The sequence below is a fragment of the Leptinotarsa decemlineata genome, unplaced genomic scaffold, assembly GCF_025532065.1.
Source record: "Leptinotarsa decemlineata unplaced genomic scaffold, Ldec_3_MD MMD2_tig00001019_RagTag_RagTag, whole genome shotgun sequence".
Taxonomy (NCBI): Eukaryota; Metazoa; Arthropoda; class Insecta; order Coleoptera; family Chrysomelidae; genus Leptinotarsa; species Leptinotarsa decemlineata.
In genome coordinates this window covers 3183394-3200944 of record NW_027412557.1, presented here as the reverse complement: position 1 = coordinate 3200944, position 17551 = coordinate 3183394, and the positions used below count along the sequence as shown (strand labels likewise).

Here is a 17551-nt window from a genome sequence, read left to right as displayed (position 1 = left end):
CTAAGTTATCTGGAGAACCAGGAATCAGTGGTACAGATATTTTCAGGATCCTGCATAAGTACAAATTTCATCCATATAAGATCAGACTAGTTCATGAATTGAACGAAGATGATTTCGATAGAAGTATCGAGTTTTGTGAAAGTCTCACTGAACAGATCAACTTGCATCAGAATTTCTTGTAAGAAATTTGTTTTTCGGATGAATATACGTTTAGTTTGAATTTAGAAGTGAATCGGCAAAATTGTCGATATCGAAGTGATACGAATCCTCATTTATTTCGTCAAGTTCATTCTCAACAACATCAAAAACTGAATGTTTGGGCAGGAATTTTAGGTGAACACATCGTAGGACCTTTTTAATCGACGATGATTTGACTAGTGATAAATCTGTCATTAAGCAGCTGTCGCCCCCTTACGAACGACAACTCTCAGAAGTTGAGAAACTTGTGTGAGCTAAGGACTAAGAAGGTCTTACCTTTTAACGTTTGATTCCTAACACGGTTGCAGAATCATCTCCGCTTCAACCAGATAAGTTCTCTCGAGAAAAATATCTGGTCGAGGCGGGAATCCAACCCACGATCTTCCGATCGAGAGTCGGGCGCATTACCACCGCGGCCAATTCCATAACAAAGTGATAAATATTTGGGTACTTTGGAGAATCGAATAATACTGTGCATCAAATAGATAATTGAGGAAGGAATAAATTGATTCGAAAACGAAAAAGTTTTTCAGCAGGTTGGTGCACCTCTTCATCATGCAGCTCTAGTGCGACACTTTTTCTGGTCATTGGATTGGCAGCGCTGGATTGGTAGAATGGCCACCAAGGTCTCTGGATCTCACTCTAGAACGAATATTTCAAAATGTGGCCTCCTGCATAATTGTTGACCTGTTTTTTATTCTTCCTGCAAATCATTGTTTCAAAAGTTATTCAGGGTGGCTCGTTTTCAACTCAGATAATTTGTAGCTCCCGAATCATAAGCTTCAGACCATATGTTTTATACTTTGTTAGAATCTGCTCATCATGGAGCATCTGATATTGTGAAAGAATATAGGGTGATCCATTTAAAAAAATTGTTGACATTCTCTGGGGGTGCGATAGGGGAAGTAACATCAAATGTTAATGTGTCAAAATGTATCCCCCTATGTACTATTGATGAAGTGTAACTTAATTTTTCCTGAAAATCCTTCTACCAAAAGTTATTCTGGGTGGCTTGTTTCAATTGGAATGCACTGTATTAATTATTATATCATTGTCATTACTGTTGTCATCATTGATTTCATTGACGTGGATTGTAGGTGAAAGATTAGTACAGCTATCACCATTGCATTCCAAGAAGGCCACAGTGCAATTCAATCTACTTTTCCTGAACCTTCAAGATTCTCCACATCCTGTTTTGCATGCGCAAAAAATAATATTTAATAAAAATTCTGGAACAGATCGCTGCGTTATTGTTCGCGATATCAGTTTCCCGCATTCATATTTCCAACCACATTCTTCTGGTGATATTTCTCTTCCGAGTCATGTTTGAATTTGCAGATATACTCAGTTGTTAGTTAAAACAGAAAAAAATGAGCAAAAATAAATTTGATGACATTGTTCTAATTGAAAATTAATTCACTTCATTGTGATGCAGAATATTTCGATGTTTTTCTTTGAATGATTCACTTTTCAGGTTAACTAGAATTATTTAGCTGCGAAAGCCATTCATTGAAATCTGAAGTAGCCCATTCCAATAAAGATACAAAGTTAAACTTTTGTCTCAGAAGTCACTTACCTATTTTAAAGATTTGTAGGATGTTCATTTTTGTGAAAAATCAAATTATTAATTTTCTTCTAGAAATCTGGAATGAAGATCGAAAGAATTTGGCTAAGTATAAACCTTGTTTCTGTTTCAGAAACCCGGAAATGGAGAAAAAGCATCACTGTCTGTATTGTTCTGGATTCACGGAGGAGCATATTTTTTTGGTTCTGGAGCATATCAGTACTACAATCCCAAATTTTTCATTGATGCTGGTATTGTTGTTGTGACAATTAATTATCGCCTTGGTCCCTTTGGTAATGAATTTTTTGTAGACTCGATATTTATTTCATGATTCTATTGTTATTATTAATGAATGACACTCGACACAAAACGGTCGTTAATTCATCAGACACAGATGGAAACAGACCTTGAAAATCTCTAAAGTTACAGTAAGTTATTGATATTTCAATATACAAACAAATTGCTTAGAGCACAAAAGAATTAAAACAAGAATGTAGTATAGTAGAAAAATCAATATAATTGATACCCTGTGAACATATGGATTGAGTTCAGCACATTTTTGCTGGATAGTTTCATATCTGCTTATGATAATGAAGTTTCTATTACTAATAATAACATCAATTTAACAGGGTAATTTTGAATAAGGAATAAAATCGAGTATACCACCCATATATCAGTTTTCTGATTGATTCTGCCGATACGATATGGCCAAACATATCATTTAAAAATCGCATCCAAGACCATCATATTATCTATGTCAATGAGAAAACAAGTTTAACATATTCAAATCATCTTTCAGAAAAAATTATATCTTTAACGGCATTTTGAAATTTTACGCATTGAAAATAAAGGTTTGAAGCCAAATTATTTGAGAGCAATGGAAATTTGTAAACTCAAAAACTCAGACATTTTACTGAATGACTAACTGGATTTGAACAGCTCACCATTACTGAACTTGTTTTCTTAGAAACCAAAATTGTATTATCGATGCAGAATTGGTATAATATGCTGTAGGTAAATATAATTTGAGGATGTACCCTAGGAATATTAAAGTTAGGTAGATGCTTTAGGTAATTATGATCGAAGAAGTACTTGTATATTTCAAATTAAGCATAATGTTCAAAATAACAATATTCATATTTTTCAGATTGTGGAAGGCGGAAAATCTTAAAAGAGGTCGATAAAAACAATAAAGAAATAAAAATATGTTCCGAATATCTATATCATTATGTATTGAATGGTTGATGACCCACAAACATTCAAAGGATCTGCAATGAACTATATTTTTTGTGTTCAATATTCATATCTCAATTATTTCAACCAGTAAAAACGAATACTGTAAACAGTGTATTATGATCAGTACCTCTAAATGTTTTTAACGATGACAGAACACTAGTGCTGATTACTTTTTGAGTAAATTGTAAACCAGATTATACAATATATTTCAGTATTGTGTAAATATACCGCTCCTTCAACTACATTTTCAGGGTTTCTTACAACGGCCGATGGAGTTATTCCTGCAAATTTGGGACTGAAAGATACGATTCTGGCATTGAAATGGGTTCATCGCAATATTCACTTGTTTGGTGGAGACTCCAAGAGAATTACTGTTGCAGGACAGAGTGTTGGTGCATATTCCGCTGGTTATTTGCAACTTAACAGAGAACTCCGAGGTATATATTGAATATTGATTTTCATGAAATTATTTTCCAGCAGCTTGACTGCATTATATATAAAGTTGAGAATCTAAGCGACTGGAGAAATGAAGAACCTTCCCACTAGACGCGAAAGCTTGGCAAAGTAAAGCAGAGTTTTGATTTTTGATCAAAACCCTAGGCACCCTTCAAACTTCAAAGTTTGAAGGGTGCCTAGAAGATGACAGTACTACCAACCGTCGAAAGCGCTCGCAGATAATTTATAGAAGATTTCAAATCCTTTTTGTTGTAGAATATATATATATATATATATATATATATATATATATATATATATATATATATATATATATATATATATATATATATATATATATATATATATATATATATATATATATATATATATATATATGTATATATATCCCGAGATCTACCTGAAAGAGTGTAAATTCTAAATTCTGAAGTATATTTATAATTAGTAGCATTATAATGACTCATCAAACCTCTACCCCTTGAGAGGGAAAACAATTTTGAATTTTGGGTTTTTGTTAAAAAAGTTTCGAAACGAGATCCATAGAAAGAGTTGTCCACGTGTTGTATTAGATTTGTATGTTCTGTAAACTCACACCAACGTGAGATCCGTCGGTAGTGCGCAGCCATTGTTGAATTTGGCGCTAAAATGCGAACCCTTAGCAGGTGCTTGATAAAAAGATCACTTGCTAGACATTAGTTCGTATCGGAACAGGTCAATTTTAGTTGCCCTTAAACACACAATTGAATTTAAAGATATATTGAAGACAACTGCGAAATGTCGCGGGGAAAGTATATAGTGAAGTTGGTTGAATTACAATAGGAAACAAATAAGGAAATAGATAGTTTCTATATCTCCAAAGATATTATTACTCCGTTACAGTCTAGAGAATTATTACCATTTCATCATCGATTAAAAGACTTAACCTTTTTACTCTACTTTCACAAGAGAACGCGAGCAATAATATGAAATGTGTCTAAATAAGGATTCCTAACATTCAAGAAAAAGTTTAATTATGACTGCAGTAATATAATCACATTTTGTTGATTTCATAAAAGTTAACGCTATCATTTTCCTTTTGAACAACACTCTTCTAGTCGACGATGTGCTACTCATTTTCAACCCATGCTAGGTGGCAAAAAATGATTTCTTTTTTTAACACGCTTTTATTTGGTTCACCTATAACTAACAAATAATGTAATAGAATCTTGGAAGTTAATTTTCACCCACTTCCAATCTTCTGAAGAATATAAAATTTGGCACACATATCAAGAACCAACGACAATATAAGAATTTCACGATGAGAATTTAATAATAATAATTATAATAATAATATTATCAATGTCCTCGACAATCAAAGTAAGACGATGTTCGTCATAGAGTTTTCGTCTCCTGGCGAAATGAACATCGCGTCGTCCGAAAAGAGGAGGTAAGACGGACAAAATATCGAGACTTGCTCTTTGAACTCCGCAGGCTCTACCCAAACCATTCTGTAATAATGGTGGTTCTGATCATAGGGGTTCTTGGTGGAATGATGGACACGCTGCTCTCCAATCTAAAAATCATACCGGTTTGCCGGTATAATTCTCATACCGGCAAACCGGTACTTGGTTCACTACGGCTACTCAGTGCACATGATTCTCGGACCCAGTAATCACTCACCCCACGGACGTGGGGTGAGTGATTACTGTCTCTGTTCTCTGTCGGAGACAGAGAAAAATGAGAACTCTTTTTTCTGTTCAAGCTTTCGAGACTTTATTGACTCTTCTTCAGGAACTCTAGATGATAAGATAAAAATTAACAATTGTCAAAATTTGTTGTACATTATTTACGAAAGTTGAGGTTATGTATATGAAGCAAGCATGGGAAGAATTGTTTTCTTAAAACACTTCGAAAATGTGATGATTTATGAACACTCATGATACTGGATAACTGGTTAAAACTGGGAACATTATAATAAAATGTGGATGGCACTAATAACATTAGATTGTTGTAAAATAAAATTTTTAAAATTTTTTATACATCTTGTGAAAGGGACATGTCCAAGTCAACTGTCAATTGTCTTGTCAAAACATATTTTCTAAAATATAGGAAAAGGAGAAAAGATCCATGTCTGTGGTATGAAATGCAAAAGTGACTAAGTTTATCATCAGACAGGAATAAAGTGCAATTGAAATTTGTGATGAATTGTCAAAAATAAATTGAATAGAATTTTGTTTTGTTCACTAATGGTGCATAACAAAATGACAATTTAACAAAATGACAATTCATGCGCAAATAAATAGATGAGAAACTGTAAGTCACAGCTAACTTGTTTATTTCATTAATGCATTCTGAATAACAGGCAGTTAAAATTGCAAATCTCATTTTTTGCAATTCAACAAAAGGAAGAAATCACAGCTGATGTTACCTACTGGAATGATAATAATTATTATCCATTGCATATTTTTTTCGTTATAATTTCTATTGGGAGTACATTAGACTTGTCTTATATTGTTGAAATTGTTTTCATGAAGATTAACCAGGAGTTCTCTCCTGATTGTACTTGTTTATGTATCCACTCCACTTCGAGAAATACCTATAGACTATTTTTACCATCATGATTTTCAGATGTAATAATTGTACGACATTGCAATAATCACCCCAATAATTTTTTCAATAATCAACAGTGGTGTAGTAAGAACGTTGTTAAAATTTCATTTTACAACATATTTTTCAAATTTCATTCCCTTATAACTTTTTTATTACTGAACAGATTTCGATGAAACTGTGACCAGTGATATTTCAAGACATCCTGAATCCAGTGGTGTATTCAGAATTTTCATAAAATTCCTGAACAGGAATTGGTGGGTTGATTAAACGGCATATTTTTCAAATTTCATTCCTTTATAACTTTTTTATTGATTGACGCATTTCAACGTAATTTACATGTTACCCATTTGAAAATGTCACAAATCCAGTGGTGTAGTCAGAGTTTTCCTAAAAAAATCGCTAGTAATTTTTTTAGATTTATGACCTTGAAAAATAAGATTAGTTGGCCATGGAAATTGAGATTTATTCATGATATTTGGTGTCCTAATAGACTTTTTGAATATCTACCTAACAAAAAAAAAAAACATTCCAATCGGTTGAAAAATGTAAGTTTTATAAGGGTGCTTCCATCTTAAATGGGTCACACTATATATATATATATATATATATATATATATATATATATATATATATATATATATATATATAGTTATATAGATATCGTCCAAACGAAATTATTTTCTGCTTTTCATAGTGGGAAATAATTTGCGACGAATCTTCCAAGTCGAATACGTTGCACAGGTGCCTGTTGGTTTTACTTCAACTCTCTGCGCGACATTAACTGGTTTAGGTGTTGTTTTTCCGTTGGTTTTCTGCCACACGTACCTACAAAGTTGTAGGTCTGCATGAGAGAAAAGGGGCAATTTTTAGCTTGTCATATACATTATATATATGTATATATATATATGTATATATATATATATATATATATATATATATATATATATATATATATATATATATATATATATATATTCCAAATTTCGTTTTTCTATCTCTAGGGGTTGTGTATTATAGTTCAATTTACATTTTTTGGCATATCCTGTAATTTTAGTTATTCGTGACAACCAATTGAAGCTGTTGCTAAGACTACCTAAACAAATAGGCTAATGAATATGCTGTCACTTTTAAAAATTCATTTGTTGTGTAGTTTATAATTATATATGGCAAATTATACTATGAACGTGAAAATTGACATGTTGCTAATTTACAGAGGAATAAAAAAGAATGCAACCGATGCAGCTCGAATGTATGCTCAGAGGTTCCCTACACGTCGCCATCCTACTCGGCTTTATTTTCCAAAACTGGAAATAAAAATGCGAAATGAACCAGAAGAAAATTCCAATAACTTCATCGTCATTGAAGAAAATGAAGTAGACTTGTTGGCCTATGTTAAAGTAAATTGTACGGCGTCAATTCGCCAAATTGTTTGAGTGTGTTATAAGTTATTCGTTCGTTTGGAGAATTCTTCACAAATATAATTGTCGATCATCCAAGTATCAACTACACCAACATTTTTACGATAACGATCACAACTAAAGATTGACTTATTGCTACTGATTTTTGACTAAATACAGAAAAGATGTACGTTTTCCATTTGAAAATATTTATTCAGATGAAACCCAATTCACCAACTTGGGTATGTTCAATAGAAATAATAAAAGGTAATGGTCTCAAACAAATTTAGATCTGATGCAACAAGGAAATTTTCAAGAGCAAATTGGTTTCAATTGCTAGATGGGTACTCGTGAAGAACTAGAGCATAAAGTAAGGGTGACATTCCAGAACAGCTAATCAATGTGATGCGCGCAATAATTGAAAAAGTTGAACTTTGCCGTGATCAAGAAGGAGGCCATTTTGAAAATGTGTAACATTAATGGACTAATTTGCTACGCCTTGCAATTATTCAGAAAAATAGAGAAAATAAAGTGAAAGTGTGTGGCATCAAAAACATACAAACTTTTTAAAAATCACATAAGCCACATTTTTACTTTCTCAAGTTTTTGGTTAAGGGAGTGACAACCAGGTATTCTACAATGAATTTTTTATCCTAATCCTATGAAACAGCAATATTTATTCGTTCCATAAACAAAATGATATGATGGAGTCAATGAGACCAATATATTAGGTTACAGGTATTTTCTGGTTTTCTTATCGGTTTAAAACGTATAAATGAAAATTATATTTGTATTTCCACTTCTCCTTCATTAAACAAAATATGTCGTTGTGATTTGAAAGAAATAATTGTAATATTATCCAAAACGGTGCTGATGCATTGCTAAGACAAATGTCTTGTCCAGCAACTTCGAAGTACATCATCGAGGATGATAGTGTTCTATGTAAGTGACAATAATCTTTCATATAACACATTGTGTAACACTGGTATGAATGATCTCTGTTTTAATTCCTTAACGAATGTTCATTGTAAACACTGAATGGGAAAAAGTGATTTGCATGTGCATATGAAAGTAATTGTTCCGAAAATATTTTTCTTTTCATGAAATTTAATGTTATGTGAAAGTACTTGTTACGATATGTAGTTACAACTACAACTTTATGAAGAGTTTTCATTGTAGTTATTTTTTCCTCCTTTATTTACGATATGTAGTTACGATATGTAGTTACAACTACAACTTTATGAAGAGTTTTCATTGTAGTTATTTTTTCCTCCTTTATTTGGGATTTTCCCACATTTTTTGTTTATTGATGGAGAAGTAGAAAGCCAAATCTTTTTCACAAAAATTATTCATTTTACAATTTTCCTTCTGGTAAGTCAATGATTCATTCAGTATGAGTATATTATTCGCTGGACGGATTAAAAGATATGCTCATTTCATTTTCAATTTAATATGGAAGTGAAGCTTTATAATTGAACATATAACTTCAATGTGTGTATCGACGAAATAAATAGCTAGAATCAAAAACTTTGACGTAAAGAAGGTATATTGAAAACAGAACTATAGCACATTTTCTCAACACGCATTTCGAGTTATCAGAAGACAACTGAAACTGATGAAGCTATTTTATATAGAGAAACGCGTGACGAGATAAAATGCTTTAGTTCTATTATGCAAAAAAATTGTCTTCATTGGATACTTTCGAACTGTAATTTTATCGACCATAGTTTTGAATACCATATTCTCATTTAAAGGTAAAATTCATGGATTTATATTGGAAAGTGGTTCGCCTTTGTCGCCGGTAGCCATACAAGATGATCCAAGACATTTTGCTTTTTCAATGGGGAAGGTTCTAGATTCAACTTTCAAATCGAACAGATCAGAAGACCTTCTTGATTTACTGATGAGAACTCCAGCTAAAAGTATATCAAAGGCTGATGTGAGTATATCAAATGTAATGAAAAACAAGTATAAGTAAATTCGAAAAATAATAAAGTATTATTTTATGCACCCAATTTATCAAGACAACCAGCAACTACTATAATTGTCTGAAAACAAATGAAAAGCAAATTTTGAATCAGGAGAGAATGTTTTGTTGGAAGTTTCAGGGGCTTTCAATATTCATTATTCATCAGGATGGTTAGTGGATTCAAATGCCATATCATAGATCAGATTGGCAGGTACTCATCCTACTTGAATTTCTTATTATCCATAATATAAAGGTATTGAGCTATCAAAAATCAGCTGAATTATCAATAATTAGTATGATGGAAAGAGACAGATCAATTATGATGAATCGCAAACGTGAACAAACAATATGTACTGAACCTGCAGATGTAGCAATATCATTGGGGTGGAGCGGGGACCGCACTAGTAGTGCAACATTGGTTTGTGAATAGCTATTCAAAAACTCACATAAAAGTGGTGAATAGTTAGTTTCATTATATGCCTATTGAAAGTATCAACTATGAATGAGAAAATGAATATTTAGAAATGGAATCTCAAAACGTATGTATGTACGTATGTACACAGTAGGTTCTGGTAAATGCTTGCCGGAAAACAACTAATTTCCCGGCTAATACCACGATGGACATTGAATTATATCCGACAGAAATTAATGCAAGTCTTGTCTTAGAAATTGGTTTCAGACTGAAGATGTAAATCAGTGGTTATTCTGCTTGGTGGCTCCGATAGCGTTAGTTGGTTAATGCGGGTTTGAATCCAGGTCAGATCACATTTTTTCAATTCAGTTTGTCATTTATATGTGTGCATACCACAAATTCGATCTATAGTTCCGTTATAATCAAAACGAGCACTCTTAGGACCATAAGAACTCCCAAAGAAAAACAATGGTATCTTCCACGCCATACAGTGTTCTGAGAGTTTTGAAGGAGAAACTCAAATGTAAATAATCATAGAATGGAAAGACACCAGCTGATAGAAAAAAAAAATTAAACCGACTTGGGAAAGACAACGAAGCATTATTAGGTGATACAATTACAACTCATGTGGATGTAGTTAAAATGATTGCGACAAAAATGAAGGATTAGAATTTATTCAATTGGATTCTAGAATGTTTTTCTTCGAAAAAGAAAACATTGAATTTTCGGTTTACCCCTTTTAGTTTGTTAAGTATCAGCAACCACAAATTATCTCATTTTATTTATTATTTTCGATATTTTTGACTCAGGTTACCTCATTAAAGAATTGTCTGTATTAGTACGAAGTATGTATTAGTGCAAAAAGTTTCATATGAAAACATTGAGATTGACAGATTTCACGTTCACTATACTCATATAATCCTATATTGGTGAAAGAAATTATAGAAATTATAAAGTGAAATGAAATATGTATTTTAATTGGTGATCTCAATATCTCAAGATTGATTAGGATAATATAGCACCAATTTCCTAAAAATTATTTTTTCAACCTTGACTGAAGAAGATAAAGACTTCCACAGTAATGGACCATGTCTTCACACTTGTATAGTGAGGAACAGCAATAGTGTAGCGTCATTCTTATGGACGTATTCTCAAATGGAAAGGCCATATTAAACGAAATTCAATCTGTGTAGAGGAAATCAGAGATTCGATCGATTTTTTTGGGGGATTTTCACTTCTCATCATCTGAAAAAAATATATAATTGGTAACGATTTTAGAGGTGTAGAAACGATTAATTTTTCGGTTCGATAAGTTACTGAGTAAATTCAAAGTATTTTCTCATCAGTCACTTGTCGTATTCAATAGTTTTGTCTATCAAAAAATAATTTATACAGATACTTATCCTAACGTTTCGGAGGCTGAAATCTGCCTCCGTTTTCAGAATTGGAAAATATCTAATGATACTCGAAGTTTCTCTTCGCTGATTTGTTTTATTCACAATGTGAAATGTTTCATTGTTATTGATTGACTTCTGAAACATTCGATATAGTACAAGGAGTTCTCTAATATTAGTCTGTTGCAATGTCGCCATTATTCATATCTTTATTCAAGACGGCTATCCAAATACAACGCATTTCTGAGGAGCTGTTCGAAATACAATTCTCTCCAGATATAAGAATATATACTGATTATCTGAGCTTACGTCTCTTAGAGTGGAGTTCAAATCATTTTCGTATTGGTTCTATTCAACTTGATGTTCACCGTGTGATTTCAGAACATGTTTTGACAATTTTGTACGTGTTAATTGTTTATATATAATCTCGATATCTATTCTCACATACTTCAAATGGTCTTGAAGTTTCTCCAATATCATTTTCACCATATGAAATGCATTTTTTTGTTCTATCTTCTATATTTTTGGGTTCCGTATGTGTGAGTTCATATCTCAGTGTAGTTGTTGTTTAAGTGATATTAGTGATTGCATGATGTGACCCTGATGGTTTTTGTTTTTCCATTGGGTATCTGCCTACAATGTCGTAGGTTCACACGAGAGGCAAGGATGAGGTGGTTTCACCTATACTCGAGCATATGGTATGCACCTTTACGCATTATGTTTATGAGTATGTGTTTGAGGAGTTATTTCCGGGCTTTGTCTGCGTAGTGGTAAATCCTACCGAATCAACTGCAGATTGAGCTTTTTATGAGCAGATTGAGCAGATTTTATGTGGGATATTCAGATGGAAGGAATCGTCAGAATATCCCGGTATCCTCCGGTACTGACGAGGAGCTACTACTCCGAAACCGTTCTATCGGTGGTCAGCCCAAGCAAACAAAATTAAATTAAACTTTTCATATTATAGGTACGAATAGGTACGATAGAACGAATCTTTCAAATGGAAGACGTCATACAGGTGCCTGATGGTTTTACTTCAGCTTTCCGCGCGGCATTAGCTAATGTAGTTGTACACCTTCGATAGGAGAACTACAATAATAAGAATATTCATTCATTTCGAAAGAAACAGGCAGAGCCTAGTAATATGTAGCTACAAGTACAATTTTCGATTACACCAAAAAAATTACAGAAAAAGGAAAAATAGGAATATCAGATTACAAAAATTGAACTAATAATGAAAATAATATCGATACAAAATACCAAGTGAACTGATACGAATGCAGGTCACTGTAGGGGTACATTCACACTCGTCAGCAGAATCAGGAATTGATAACTTATTGGGATTCACCCTCACCCACGAAAAAACCTATATTACATTTTTTACCAGGCACAATTTACCAAACATGAATAGCGTCACAGTTAACAATACCGATCTCCCAGTGTCTCCAACAATTAGGTACCTTGGAATTATTTTAGACAAAAAGCTCACATGGAAACCTTTCATTGAACACATCGCAACAAAATGCCAAAAAGGAATCAACTTTTTGAAGTTAATACGAAGGACATGGTGGGAGGCTGACCCGCAGACTTGCCTGCTGTTTTACAGAGCATACATTCGTTCCATTATTGACTATGGCAATACGCTATACGGATCAGCTAGCTTATCAACTCTTAAAAAATTTGACATTGTGCGAAACTCTGCCTCAAGGCTCTGTCTAGGTACCATGTGTTCAACACCCATCGAACCGTTACGTGTAGAAGCGTTAGAACCACCACTTGTATTAAGGAGACAATTTTTGGCAGAAAAATTCATCATTAAATCGGAAATCAAAAATCCTGGTCTCATACAAAAAGTAGCCCAATTGAACATGTGTGACTTAACCAACAAATATTGGGAGAAAAAACCATCCCCGCCACTACGTACTGCATATAGAAACATACATAAAATAATGAAAAACCCGAATAAAGGTAGCATAAATGACATGGAAGACTTTCAATATGCCCTAAATTCATTCACTATTACAATCCCTTTATATAGTGATGAACCAAGTTTAAACAATTGCATCCTGAAGAGTTATATAAATAAATTTCCAGAGTACACATGCATTTATACAGACGCTTCTAAACAATGTGAAGGAACTAGCTGTGCATATTATATTCCTATTGTGAATGTGAGTGGGATATTCAAACTGAACCAACTCACTTCCATATTTTCAGCAGAAGCAATTGCTATAACCAAAGCACTTGAATATATAGAACAACAGTGTATTGAAAAAACAAAAATAATATCTGACTCACTGTCTGTACTATCAAAAATATCACAACCTAGCAACATACTTACATATCAACTCAGTTCGCATATTCTGGAATTGAAAATTCTTATCAGCAGGCTCTATGAAGCTAATTTTGATATCAAATTAATGTGGATCAAAGCTCATGCAGGCTTAATAGGCAACGAGAAAGTTGATGAACTGGCAAAGACAGGCATCAGAACAGGACAACGCCTTGAGAATGAAAGTGGCGCTGAACAATGTCTAATCTTAGCAAACGGTAGGTTCAAGGAAAATTGGGAAACAGCATGGAAAGAGTATTGTAAAAACTCTGCTACACAGTATACCCGGTTAGTACCAAAAATCCCAGCGGAAATATGGCACAAAAAAATGAAGTACGGACGGAAAACAATTGTTACAATAACCAGACTGAAATTTGGACATACATGTTATCCAGCTCATCTTTACAAAATAGGAATCGTTGAGTCAAACAAATGTGCCACATGTAATGTAATATCTGATATTGATCATATTTTTTTTAACTGTTCTGAACATCAGGAACAAACCAAAGATTTCATGGAAACATTAAGACGGGAAAAAATAATACCACCGTTGAATATACTGCACTTACTGGTACCACAAGTAATAGACGCTATGATGAAATTCGTGAATGATTATAACCTGAAGTTGTAGAGGATACTAGATGTGAATTCTATGTGTTCATGTTCCCATCCCCAAAATCCTTTCTTTCCGTGGTCTACCTTTTCTGTGCAAAGTCACCCTGATCGACCCCTGGGTGTGAAAAGTAATATCCTAAAACCCGTTCCCTTGTTTTCGAAAAATTGGGAGAAAAACTAACGTTTAGTTGCTGGCTATTATGGACTATGCGTCCGACGGCCAAAAAAAAATTTGTATCACATTGTTTGCATTACGATCTGGAATAGTGTCATTCGGATATAAAACAGAATTGTCACCAAGTATTTTTCGAGCCACATCATTAGAAAGAGGGTTATTAGTTGGGGAAACTTGAATTGAAATATTCTGATTTGATGAATGGGACGGCACGGTTTCTTGAAAAGTGGCACTGGAACTCTACGGTAGATTAGGATTCAATGGGCAGCATTTCGAACCGGTACGGAAGTCTGGGAAAGATTTCTGGAAATATTTTCAAATAGGGACAAGTCTATGGGTTGGAGGTTGACTGTAGTGAAGTGGTCTATCGCGGAGACACGAAAATTGAAATTTTGAGGTCGTTGGTATTCTAGCCCAGGTTCGACTGAATATTTCGGACATACTAAAGAAGCTCTATACTCTTGTGCGCCCTGATTCTCCTCCTCAATTTCACAGACTATTGAAATGAGTGTCTTTAATGTATAAAAACATTTTCCTGCAAATGCGATTTGCAAATACGAAGCATTTTCCCTTGATAAAAGTAACCCTATAGTCTTCCGTTCGTTTTGAACTCAAATTGTCGAATAAATTCTCCATATATATATATGACGTAGATAATAACATTTTCATTTTGACCTTGAGTTCTCCTTTTAAGAGTATCCCAAATTCTTTTCTCTTAAATACGCGGCAAAAAGCTATTGCGCAAGGCTATTACAAATTCATCATATGTTTTAATATTATTTCGGGCAAAACGGTATCGAAACATCTCCATCTAACAATTCAGGAATTGAGTCAAATAACTGCCTCTCAGCTTAGTATTATCAAATATCCACTGATAAAATTTTAGATTCTATCGAAGCTGCTTCAAAAAAAATATACATTAAAAAAATGTGCACACCCTGTACTTGTATTTTCAGTAGAGTGGGTGAAAATATGATTTCTATTCACTGTGGATATTATCCAGATGAAAGCACAGAACATTATGAAAATGAAACCAACAAAATGTATAGAATTACCACCAATTAAATCAGCAAAAAAAAATTCATCTTATGATCCCTCTAAATTTACGTTGATCCTACGGTTAGCCTTTTGAAACTGTTCAGGGGATAGTTAGAAAATATGGAATAACAAACAGATTTACTCCTGAATTTGGCTTGATGTTACAGCCTGAGATTTACTTGATATTTTGAATCTCAAAAGTTTTCGGTCATAGAAAAAAAGTGTTTTAAGTGCGTAGAAACTAGACACTGGTAGCTCAGTAGGACGGATGGGTGGGTACGTTGAGTTTAGTGAAAAGACTAAGTTCAAACAAGGATGAATAAGTATATTTAATCATCTCAAAAATACTAAGTGACAATCACTATTTCACTTAACTTCGAAAAATTCGTTATCGCTGTCAACGTCATCTTTGTTACTGCATCAAATAACATAAGTTTCATCCTCTGAAACTTTCATTTTCGCACTATATATTGTGCAACTTGAGTGGAAAACACTGTCACATTTTATGTATTTCAATCCAGAGAAAAACAATGAAAATCTTATATTTAATTTTCTCAGAGATTATACTATTCAAAATAAAACGTATTGCTATATTTCCATTCAGAAACCATTTATCTGTTTAAAAAAAATCAGTTTAAAATCTGTTTTTCCGTTAACCAGCTGTCGCACCCCTACGAACGACAACCCTCAGAAGTCGAAACTTGTGCGAGTTAAGGATTAACGAGGTCTTACCTTTTAACGTGTGATTCCTAACACGGGTTGGATGGTAGCAAGTGAAGATCGATCGTTCAGACTAGGGTTTGAACCACTGACCAACACGGCAGTCAATTCGAGTGAGTGAACAAAGCACCCACGCCAAACCGATTGGCTACCGACTGACCATAAAGTATATCTAGAACACTTTTCAGAAAATGGACCCAAAATTATAAGATGCAGAAAAAATATAAATACAGTAACTGACAAAAACGATCAACTTTTGTTCACGAAATAAAATTGAAAAAGAATTATTTTTGAATTAATATGAAAACAACTGTAACAGACTACATAAATCCATGCGACATATGTCACAGAGCAAAATATGCTAGAAAAAATAAGTTTTTCAACTCTTTTGAAAATCGTTATCACAAAGCCACAACAAAAACTGGTTGGTTAAAAGTTGGGAAACTTAAAACACTGCATCTACTCGTCAACACACATAACGTTTTGATATCCCGTCAACCTAATTATACTCACTGAAGAGGTTCAGAACATTCTCAATAAAAAGAGTTTTACCACAAGGAACAGTTCAGTTTTAGTCATCCCTAAACACAAATCTTCCATTTTCACCCGCTAGTTCTCTTATAATGTACCTAAACAATTCAGTCAACTACCTCGTGAGTTTAGATCTTGAGCAGTAAAAAACTACAGACCTATTTCTGTATCTGTATCTGTAGAGTAGGGAGGGTGAGTGTAAGCCCACGCACTTAGGCCACATGTGACCCAATGTACATCCTCCCGAGGAGTTTTCCTCCTAGGTCATCGTCCATCCTGTCCTTTCCAGGAAGGTGGACAGGTCGCTGGGAAACATCTCCTTTATATCGGCAGGTGTAGGCCAAGACTCGCCGAACACACACTCTCTTATTGACGATAACTCCGGGCACTCGCACAGGACATGCCTGACAGTCTCATCTTCCTGTTCACACATCCTGCATAGAGGTGTGTCCACTAGCCCCATATTATGTAGGTGTTTCCTTAGCTGACAGTGGCCAGTCAGAAATCCTACTGTAAGGCGTAGATTTTTCCTGGTCATCGCCAGATATTTCTTCGGCGCCAGCTTCCCAGGGTCGCCCAAGGTGATCCTGGCAAAATTACATCCTTTGATTTCATCCTATCTCTTTAAAGCTTGAGCATGTGTGTAACATTTGACTAGTTCCGCAATTGTCGAAGTCATCAGGCCGTGGGTGCCACTGGGTCCTAAAATTCTTAGTCCAGCCGCTTCCTTGGCTAAAAAGTCGGCAATGCGATTACCTTTACTCCTGTCGTGCCCTTTAACCCACCTCAGGATAATGTTATTATCTACCGAGGCTTCGGCTAAATCTTGGGGGCACTCTAGTGCTAGCCCTGAAGTAACACGCTGTCTGTTCAAGGCTAATAGTGCTTGCCAGAAATTCTTTTCTTGGTTATTTCTTTTGTGGCG

At 34.1% G+C, this 17551-nt stretch overlaps 1 protein-coding gene across 2 annotated transcripts in view; it reads left to right on the top strand.

The window, feature by feature from the left end:
• Nucleotides 1-17551, top strand: part of LOC111515952 (juvenile hormone esterase) — a 92210-nt gene that overhangs the window by 41868 nt on the left and 32791 nt on the right. Inside the window, exons 5-7 of one of the 2 annotated variants that reach the window (XM_074175333.1) lie at nt 1896-2055; nt 3250-3435; nt 9195-9379. In XM_074175333.1, the coding sequence (XP_074031434.1) occupies nt 1896-2055; nt 3250-3435; nt 9195-9379 (531 nt within the window). The remainder of the gene's footprint in view (nt 1-1895; nt 2056-3249; nt 3436-9194; nt 9380-17551) is intronic. The other variant, XM_074175334.1, reaches the window with a different exon arrangement.